General features: G+C 42.2%; 1 protein-coding gene across 1 annotated transcript; it reads right to left on the bottom strand.

Annotated features, from left to right (window-relative positions):
* Positions 1-5,401: 5,401 nt before the first annotated feature.
* LOC116656438 (E3 SUMO-protein ligase ZBED1-like) lies at positions 5,402-6,471 on the bottom strand. The gene is made up of 2 exons (XM_032456045.2): positions 5,990-6,471; positions 5,402-5,931 (listed from the first exon to the last, which is right to left on the bottom strand). Exons 1-2 carry the CDS (start codon positions 6,284-6,286, stop codon positions 5,728-5,730), a joined length of 501 nt encoding a protein of 166 aa, XP_032311936.1. The 5' UTR covers positions 6,287-6,471; the 3' UTR covers positions 5,402-5,727.
* Between the last annotated feature and the right edge of the window lie 4,351 nt (positions 6,472-10,822).

The following is a 10,822-nucleotide window of genomic DNA, read 5'->3' as shown; positions in this document are numbered from 1 at the left end:
ACTAGTGACATCAAGGCTGGAACCCACCTACTATTGCGTATGGTGCAGCGTGTGTATTTTTGGGATGACATAAAGGCGCTTTAGAATGGAAAGGAAATTTCGTCAGCCAGCATACTTGCCACATCCTCTCCTTTTTTAGACATGATTGGCCTGTTGCGTGTGGACGGTCGTTTAAGAAATTCTACGTTGGATTTTGATAGTCGTCATTCAATTATCTTGCCTAGAAGCCATCCAGTTACTCGGGCTATAATTGTTGATTTCCATGAGCGTAATCTACACACGGAGCCTCGTGCTCTGCTGGCTATTATTCGATCCCAATACTGGCCGATCGGGGGGAGGAAAACGGTGACGAAGGCATTGCACAAGTGTATCCGATGCTTCCGCTGATCTCCCGAAGCAAAGAGTTAGCGGATGCCAGGTTTTCGGAGTGACTGGTGTGGATTTTTGCGGCCCATTTTACTATAAGCCGGAAGTTCGCAATAAAGCTCCCCTAAAATGTTACGTGAGTGCCGTGCACTTAGAGCTTTTAAAGGATCTATCCACGTCTGCGTTTTTACATGCTTTAAAACGGTTTATATGCACTCGCCGAAAGCCTCAGCACAATTGGTCTGACAATGCGACCAATTTTGTTGAAGCTAAAAACGAGCTATAGGAGCTGCTCCAACTCTTCATAAGCGATGAGCATCAACGAGCGCTTCTGGAGTTTTGCGCGATTGAGTCCATCGAGTGGCATTTTATTCCTCCTCGATCTCCGCATTTTGGTGGACTCTGGGAAGCAGCTGTCAAAACCGCAAAGCATCATTTTTACGGGGCTGTTGGATCCTCAGTTCTTGGATTGGACGAGCTGCGAACACTGCTTTGTCACATTGGTGCTGTCATAAACTCACTGCCTTTATTGTCTCTTTCAGAGGATCCTGCAGACCTTGATGTTCTAACGCAATCCCATGGCGACGGTGGCCCGTCAGTCAGCCTGATGTCACAAAGAGCCTGATGCCACAAAGCTGAATTTCAACCGTATGGACAGCTGGTAGCATGTGTCTTTCCAGTCTTTCTGGGCCCGATGGAAGGAGGTATATTTAAGCCTTCTTCAGCAGCGCTCCAAATGGTGTGCGTCCGGCCCTGCCTTGGCGATTAACAATGTGGTGCTAGTCAAAGACGAGAACCTACCCCCCATGATCTAGTCCCTGGTCGGGATGGAGTATCTCGAGTGGCGGTGGTTAGAACCGCTTCTGGAACTACCAAGCGCGCAGTGACTGAGCTTTGCCTATTGCCCCTTAAGGAAGAAGTTGAAGGACAGGCCTCAACTGGGGGGAGTATGTCGGGTCAGGCAGCAGCCACGGCATAAATTGAATCAATATAAATGTAACATATATATATGAATTTAATAATTATAGTTTAGCATATAATCATTTTCTCATCGCTGTTGTAAGTCGCAAGCCGACTCTTCTCGGCCGCTCGGCTTTATTTTATTGTTGTCATTAAGTTAACGAGCTTTCGCCCGTCCTATACTAAAAGGCGGGCCACTTGTACTCTCTATCTCATTGCTTACGCATTCTAAATCGGAGCTTTCTGGCACTCCATTTCATATGCAAACAAAATAAACATTTTAGCATACCCTTTTTGGTTATCTCCGGCAGTAAAATTTGTGGATATAAGTCCGCACAAATTACCAGGTCAATTCGACCAGGTTTGTCGAAATTGGGATCCGCTAAATAGAATCCTTTCCAATCCGACTTATTGTAATTGTATTTGTGGGAAGACATTTCATTAATTTTGGCAAAACAATTTCTTTTGTGCTCACTTCTTTTGAATATTTAATGTTATTCTTGATTGTCAATTTTAATTTGTGATTTGAAACACAGGCACCTGTTGCTGATACTTCACTTATTTTAGGATGCGCTTTTATTTTTGGCATCTTAAGTTTTTGTGCCGCTTCTTCCGGAATTAGACCCATTGTCAATCAATACTCTAAATTTCACGAATTCACCACCTTGACTTTTAATCTGAACACACGCCGTGGCCAAAAACGCTGGTTCAGAGGTAATGCATGTATTTACATTCTCTTTTTTAAAATGCAACATGGTGCTATGGTGTATTTTTTGACAATACGAGCGTGACAATACTAGCTCGCTTGTACATTTTGTGTTTGAACTGTGCTTTAAACATCTGTAGCACAAATTCAATTTTTTTAACTATATTCGTGTTTTCTTGTAGACTTAATGCTTTAAATTTTTAGCAAACAATTAAATGATGCCCGGGCATTTTGCACATCGGGCATGTTTGGTTATTTGTGTGATTTTTTTGTATTATTTTTCTAGTTGGTAACTCATATCCTGCTGATGTCAACGAACTATGCCGTTGTTCTTCATCTCATCAACATCTTTTAGTTTTGGATATCATTTGACTTTTTTACTTGGCCCTCATATTGTTGAAGAGCCTCAATATTAAATTTCTTTAAAATAATATGCGCAAAAATGCAATCTCATTCTCTTGTCAGATTTGCTTTGAGAAGCATCATATAATTTGATTCATTTATAGAATCAATTATATTTTTTAAATGCCTATATGAGTCCAAATTTATTTTTGGAAGCTCAATCAGGCGATTCAATTGGTCTGAAAATATTTTTCTATTATTCCCATACCTTTTTATGAGCAACTCCCAGGCTGCATCATAATTATTGCCTGAGCCAAGCAATAAATGGGAAACCACATTTCGTGCTTCCCCTTTTAGAGCACTTTTAAGGTAGCTTAGCTTCAAGGATGAACTTAAATCCATTCTTGAATGCACAAGCTCCTTGAGTACCTCATAAAAATGGTCCCAATCTTTGGAGTTTCCAAAGAAACTGGGAACCTCAATTTTTGCTAGGGTAGGTAGTTCGTCCATTTTAGGGCTACTACCTTCTATATTTTCTAATCGACTTACTTCGATTTTATTAATCATGAGCTCAATGTGTATTTCAACATCTCCTTTGAGCTCTATTAATTTGGTCATAAATTTATTATTTAACTCTTCAAAATTTATTAAATCGGACACTGTTTCTACTCTGCTGAGAAAGATTTTTAATTTTTTAATTATCGAAAAGGTTTAAGCTTGCTTTCCTGAATTCCTATGTAAGTTTGCTCGAGGTAATCCTCGAGATTCTTTATAGCACCCTCAAGCCTAGAAAAGAGGTCATCCTGGCCAATAATATTTTTAATTTTTTCCTTGGCGGACTTAAATTTTGAAAGCATACTATCGAAATATATTTATACCCTTGCAGAGGGTATTATAATTTTGGTCAAAAGTGTGCAACGCAGTGAAGGAGACATCTCCGACCCTATATATATATTCTTGATCAGGATCACCTCCTGAGTCGATATGAGCATGTCCGTCTGTCCGTCGGTCCGACTGTCTGTTTCTACGCAAACTAGTCTCTCAGTTTTAAAGCTATCGAGTTGAAACTTTGCACACACCCTTCTTTCCTTTGCAGGCAGTATATAAGTCGGAACGGCCGGGATCGGTCGACTATATCCTATAGCTGCCATATAACTGATTGATCGGAAATGCCATAACTTTGGTGTTTTTTAAGTTGGAGGGTTGAGACTTTCCACACATGTTATATTTGACCAAAATATCTTGTGTACAAAATTTCATAAGGATCGGCCGACTATATCCTATAGCTGTCATAGAACGATCGAAATTGGCATAACTTTGTTGTTTTTTAAGTTAGAAAGATGGGATTTGGTACAGATTCAATTTTGGGAAAAAAAATCTGATTTGAATTTCATAAGGATCGGCCAACTATATCCTATAGCTGTCATATAACTGATTGATCAGAAATGCTAAAACTTCGTTGTTTTTCAAGTTAGAAGCATGGGAGTTTCAATGGATTCCTCTTTTGGCAAAATAATTCGATATGCCAAATTTCAAAAGGATCGGCCGACTATATACGATCCGCTATATATCTAATAATATAAGATGCGTGGCGCCACCTAGCGGACTGCGACTCAACTGCAAGGGTATATCAACTTCGGCTCCGCCCGAAGTTAGCTTTCCTTTCTTGTTTTTTTTTAATATTAGTGCTCTACAGCACCAAGTTAAACCAAATGATTATGGTTCGTACAGGCTCTTAGCTCAATATTTTTTAGTGACTCTCTATCCTCTTGTAAATAAGCATTTTTTGCTAGTAGCGCATCTACTTGCCGGGTGAGACGCACCTGGTCTTCTATAATTGCAATTTTTTCTTTTGTCGACATTTCAACATTTTTTTTTTGTTTAAATTTAAATTAAATTTAAGTTATAAAACTAAAAAGAAAACCAAACATTCCGATGACTATAATTGCTGCTGTTGGTTTGATGATTTTGTTGTCGCTGCGCTGTTGATGCTGCTTCTCCTTGGGATGTTGTCACTGCTGCTTTTGTTGATGTTGCTCCTGATTTTGGTGTCTCTGCGGATGTTGCTTCTGCGTGGGTCACTGTTGCTTCGGCTGATATTGCTCCTGATGTTGTCGCTCGGATGTTGCTTCTGCTTGGGATGTTCACTGCTGCTTTTGCTTATGTCACGGCTGATGCTGATGTTTTTTTTTTATTTGTTTTAATATTTGTTGATGTTTTCCGATTTAATTTTTGTTGATTTTTGTCCACAATCACTTTTTCAAATAATCACAATTACTTTTTCTTTTGAACTTTTCCAAATAATTTTATTTTATATATTTTTTTTTTTCCGGTGTCATTCTGGAAATTTTTTTTGTTTTTTCTTTCTATTTAATTATGCTCATTGGCATTTATTTTATTTTATTCTCTGTGTTATTTACCTCCTGGGGGGAAACAAAAGAGGAATACCGTACTTAAACTGAGCTCTTTTTTACCCAGATCGCAGCCTTATTTTGTAGCTACCCTGGACTGAGAATTTTAATTTTTCTACAGCCACTTATAGGTGCCAGATTTTTAAACCTGAGTCTCTTACCACAGGGGGGAAAACGTCAGCCTGCCTCGAAGAACCAAATGATAAGAGGAGCTCCTTATAATAAGGTGTTACTCCAATGAGTTTCAATTGAAAGCTGTTTTTATTTCATACACTTCTCCTACAAGAAAGATACATGAAAATCTTAAATCTATTTAAAACTACTTATCAACGGACTACACGCTGACATGCTATGTGACCCTTTCTTAAATGCTTCAAGTGCACTGTTGCCGCCGTAACAGAATTTTGATTTAAATTTGAATTGTTTAGAATAAGCACACATATGTAAACTTATCGATAGGTTTAGTAACGGCTAGAGCTGGGAAAACATCGATAGTTGGCATATTCGAGGTTTTCGAGGTTTTTCATACAAATATTCGATAGTATCGATAGTATCGAACTAAAAAAATTATAAATCAAGTTTAAGTTGCATTTAGAGTAAATAATAAAAAAACTTCTTAAAGGCCATTCTTTATTCGAATAACAAAACATAACAAAATCTCATAATCATATGAAGTCGCTTATAACAAAGGAAGAAATGAAATAATTCACAAAAGATTCTTATGAATAGGTTAATATATTCTAAATTTGTACACTGACGACTAATATTGTAATATGAGTTCAATGCTATAGCCTCAACGGTTTGTATCTTCTGTTTTGAGTTACACATGCTATAACCTAGTCTAAGGTTTTAGCAGGTATAACTTAGAACAGAAAATACTAACCGTTGAGGCTATAGCATTGAACTCATGTTACAGTATTAGTCTTCAGTGTAACTAGCTAACTATTCATTGATTGAATAGTTTGAGATCCACATATTTTTATTGAGAAAGGATAATATATCCACGTTTTTGGCCTTTAGTGATGCTCTCCTAGCAGAAATAATTTGTCCCGTTTTACTAAAACTCCTCTCAGACTCAGTCGATGATGCTTGCACACAAAAAAGGCGTTCAGCTGTAGTTTTAAGAAGAGAATCATCTGGAGCGCCCTGAAATTAAAAAAAGATAATAAGTTCAAATTAAACTGCAGATTTGTAAAGAAATTACCTTCCAAAACTTTAAAGGATCTGTTTGCTGAGGTGAATGTGCCGCTCGCATGTACTGTTGAAGTTCAACAATGGCATCGACCCGGTTTGTCCTCCCCAAAGTAGAAATATTTTTAACAACAAATTCAAAAAGAGGCTGCTGGCAGTCTGATTCCTTTTCTGTTGGTGTTGGCGGATCCAATGGCGAAACTTTTTTTAAGGCAGCTAGCTCGTTTTCTAATGCATGAAGGCCATCATCGGCGTTAAAGGGCGAACGAAAACCTTGCTTTTTAAATCTTGGATCCAGAAGAGTTGACATTTTTGGAAAGGTGCGCTTTTCATAGCCCAAAAGTCGTTTTTTTACTTGATCAACTAAACAATTTAGAGCTTCAATGCCTTCAAATGAATTTAACTTCAATCTGAAGCTGTCCAAAGTGTGCAATAATCCACAAACAATTGGAACTATCAGCGATGCTGTAACTGAAGTACTGGAAGATACCTGTAGATCTCCGCAGTTGTTCGCCAAAAGTAAAGATGTGCAAGCTTACCACTATCGTTTACTATCGGCACTCAAACATCGATAGTGGTTCGCAAACCCAAATATTCGATATATCGATACTATCGTGAGTGGCCGACCCAGCTCTAGTAACGGCCAAAAGAAGGCAAAGCGTCGGCCATCGCTATTAGAAAGAACAAGAGAAATACGGTGAAGTTAACGTGTGGATAAAACACGAAGTTTTTTAGCGCGCCTTTACACTTTTTGTTTCAAGCTTTTGATTAATAAAGATTAATAAAGATTATTATTAAGGAACATTAAGTGTTTGCTAAAGAAACGTGGGGCCACACGTCCCGGAGACAACATTTCTAAAAAACTTCGAGTTCCAAAAAACTTCGTTACCTACGGATCAAAGCGTCGGATTCCCAGCAGATAACAGCTAGGTCGAGTTGATCACGTCGATTACAGGAACGAAAGGACTTTGCGGATCAAGGCAGAGGTAAAGGCGTGGCTGCCCTAGAAAGAAAAGCTAGGTAAGCACGCAGATCGAACGAAGAAGCACACGTATACATGCAGACGCGTCAGAACACGCACGCCAGTTAGAGTGGAGCATGAACATAGAAGTGTGCCAAATTTGTGAGAACAAGAACGAGACAGCGTCAGAGAATTGGGTTCAGTGTGACGTTTGCGGAAGGTGGTACCATTTTGAGTGTGCCGGCGTAGAGGACGACATTGAGAGCAAGGACTGGAGTTGCGATTTCTGCCTCGCGGGTTGCAGTCACATAGCACCGTACGGCAGTATGCAAAGATCACCGGTACAGCCTCAAACACGCGAAGACGCAATAGCCACCCCCGAACCGCACGACAAAGCGCTAGCTGTCGATACTCTAATCGATATGGCCGGCAGCGGAGAGAACACACACGCGCAGGAAGGAAATCCGGAAAGGAATAGGAACCAATTCCTTTTAAAGATGCTAGAGGAGAAAAGGCAATCGGAGGCAAAGTTTATAGAAGAAAAGTATAAACTTCTCATGCAGATGAATCCCACTGATGTACCGGAAGCCGGGATGGTTCGAGCTACAGATTCACCAACGAGCAGTCAAATAGCGGCCCGGCAAGCTATACCGAAAGATCTTCCAACATTCAGTGGAGATCCGGAGGAGTGGCCGTTATTTATCAGCACGTTCGAACACAGCACCACAGCAGCTGGATACACCAACGTGGAAAACATGCTACGTCTGCAAAAGTCGCTTAAAGGAAAGGCTCGTGAACTGATTAGGGATAAACTTCTACTTCCGAACCTAGTTCCAGATGTCATCAGCACTCTGAAGATGTTCTTCGGCAGACCAGAGCATATCCTAGAAAGAATGGTGGAAAAGGTGCGAAGACTGGCACCACCCAAAGACAGATTGGAGGCGTTAATAGAGTACGCGCTGTGCGATTATGGAGGCATGCGATCTGAAGGCACATCTTAACAATCCAATGCTGGTTAAGGAGCTCGTAGATAAGCTTCCCAACCAACACAAGCTAAACTGGGCAATGCAACCTCGCGATGATAGGATAGCAGCAGTTAAAGCATTCAGCGATTGGTTGTACAAGATCGCAGAGGCAGCATCTTCAGTAGTGGCGCCATCGTTTTACAAATCAGGCGCAGTTAACACTCACAACAGTCGCGCAACGCAAGGACAAGCACGATCGAACGCGAGCCAAACGGAAGCAGCTCAGCAGCAAGTTCAATCGGGGTGCGTGGCGTGCGGCGACATCAGTCACCGCCCACCACAATGTCAGGTGTTCTTGAACCTCGACACGCAGCACAGGTGGCAGATAATCACATCGAGTAAAGCATGTTTCTGCTGCCTCAAAGTACATCGCAATAGATGCCGAACCGGAAACTGTGGAATTAACGGATGTACAAGGCGGCACCATGAGCTACTTCACACGGAACAAGGCAGTACACAAAATCTCGTGAGTACGCATCAAGACGACAACTACGGAAGTCAATTCTTTCGCATCATTCCAGTTAAGCAATGGCAGCAGGATGATCGAAATCTATGTATTCCTAGACGAAGGATCATCCGTGACTTTAGTAGACGCATCTGTATTCCAAAGATTAGGAATACAAGGCCAAGCTGTGCCAATGTGTTTACAGTGGACCGCAGAAACAACTCGAATTGAGAGCGAATCCGTAAAAGCATCAGTCCAAATCTCTGAAACCAATTCCGATAGATTTTATTGGTTGAACAACGTCCAGACCGTTCAGAACCTAGCACTGCCAAAACAGACAGTCGAGATGAAAGAACTACGTAGCAGATTCCAGCATCTGAGAGACTTACCGTTAGAGTCCTATTCTGCCCAGCCGACATTGCTAATCGGGTCGAATAATTGGAAGCTAGCAGTCCCTCGCAGGATCCGAGAAGGGAAATGGAACGAACCGATAGCATCGAAGTGTATGCTAGGATGGACCATCCAAGGATCGACGAACCCCCAACGATCTATTGTCATGCATCACTGCGACTGCGATTGGCAGGAGCTTCATGACGACATCAAGGACCATTACAACCTCGAGACGCTCGTACCACGAAAGCTATATTCAGCCGAAGATAAGCTAGCAGTCAAAATATTAGAGACCACCTGCCAAGAGAAGTCAGGAAAATACGAAGTCGGTTTTCCGTGGCGTGGTGGCATCGACAAACTGCCAGAGAGCCGCGGTAACGCTCTGAAACGCCTTACCTGCATAAAGAAAAAGGTATCTCAGGAACCTGAAATGTACGACAAGATTGACGCCCAAGTCAGGAACCTTCTAGACAAAGGATACGCGGTTAAGCTATCCAAGGAGGAAACCTGCCGTGAGAACAGCCGTACGTGGTATCTGCCGATATTCATAGCGCGAAATCCAAACAAGCCGAGTAAGCTAAGGCTGGTATGGGATGCAGCCGCGAAGTCACACGGATGTGCACTGAATGACTACTTACTTAAGGGACCAGATTGCCTGAACCCACTCATAGAGGTCTTACTAGCCTTTCGTGTCAACAAGATTGCGATTTGCGGAGACATTGCGGAAATGTTTCACAGGATCAACATCCGTGAGGAGGATATGCACGCGCAACGATTCTTGTGGTATGACAGAAGCAGCGATAAAGTAGAAACCTATGTTATGCGGGCTATGACGTTTGGAATCAGTTGCGCACCATTCATCGCTCACTTCGTTCGAGATAAAAATGCAGAAGCCCATCAAGAAGATTTCCCATTGGCCTTAAACGCCATCCAAAAGGCGCACTACGTCGACGACTACATCGATAGCATGAGGAACGAACAGGAGGCCATCCAGACCACCAGACAAGTCATAGAGGTTCATCGAAGAGGCGGATTCGAGATCCGCAACTGGTCTTCTAATTCAAAAGAAGTCCTTAAGAGCTTGCAAAGTAATGGCAATGTTGGTAGCCAAGAACCTGTGGATTTTTGTTCGACTGAAAAGATACTTGGTATGTCCTGGGACCCACATAAGGATGTGTTTAAGTTTCTCTGCAGATTTGCAAGGCTGAAACGCGACGTCCTGGCAGAAAACGTAGTCCCGTCCAAGCGAGAAGTTCTGCAAGTCCTTATGTCGATCTTCGATCCATTAGGATTCTTGTCGTGCCACACGATTGGGCTGAAAATACTTCTCCAGCGTATATGGCGGCTAAATATCGACTGGGATCAGGAGCTGCCCGAGAAGATTCTGGAAGACTGGCGCCTTTGGAAAACTCTTTTAGGGCAAATCAGGATTTTGGAGGTGCCGAGATGCTTCTCCCCAGACACATCAGATCCACGCCAAACGGAGCTTCACACATTCGTCGACGCCAGCGAGTATGCGTATTCTGCTGTCTGCTACTTGCGTGTAGCAACGGATGCCAAAGTCGACGTCTCTTTGGTGATAGCGAAGTCGAAGGTGGCACCTTTAAAACCACTCTCGATTCCGCGTATGGAGCTGCAGGCAGCAGTTATGGGAGCACGCTTAGCCCACAAGGTGATGAGCACGCGCAACCTGCGGATCGACAACGCCACATACTGGTCAGATTCAAAGACAGTACTGCAGTGGCTAACTATGGACCCCCGAAACTTTCATCAGTTCGTGATGCACAGAGTCGCCGAAATCCTGGAAACAACGCAAGTCGAGCAATGGCGGTGGGTACCCTCGAAGCTGAACGTAGCAGACGGAGCTACAAAGATCACCGACCAAACCCAGCATCGACAAAGCAGGAGAGCATCATCGATACTTCAGAAATACGGAAGCATGTGATGACAACGTGCGCGAGATCAGTGGTTATGTTCAATACGCATCATTTCTCGAGCTGGCGGCGGATGTATAGAGCAGTGGCG

The sequence above is a fragment of the Drosophila ananassae genome, chromosome XR (genome assembly GCF_017639315.1).
Source record: "Drosophila ananassae strain 14024-0371.13 chromosome XR, ASM1763931v2, whole genome shotgun sequence".
NCBI lineage: Eukaryota > Metazoa > Arthropoda > Insecta > Diptera > Drosophilidae > Drosophila > Drosophila ananassae.
This window is presented reverse-complemented; position numbering and strand designations above follow the sequence as displayed.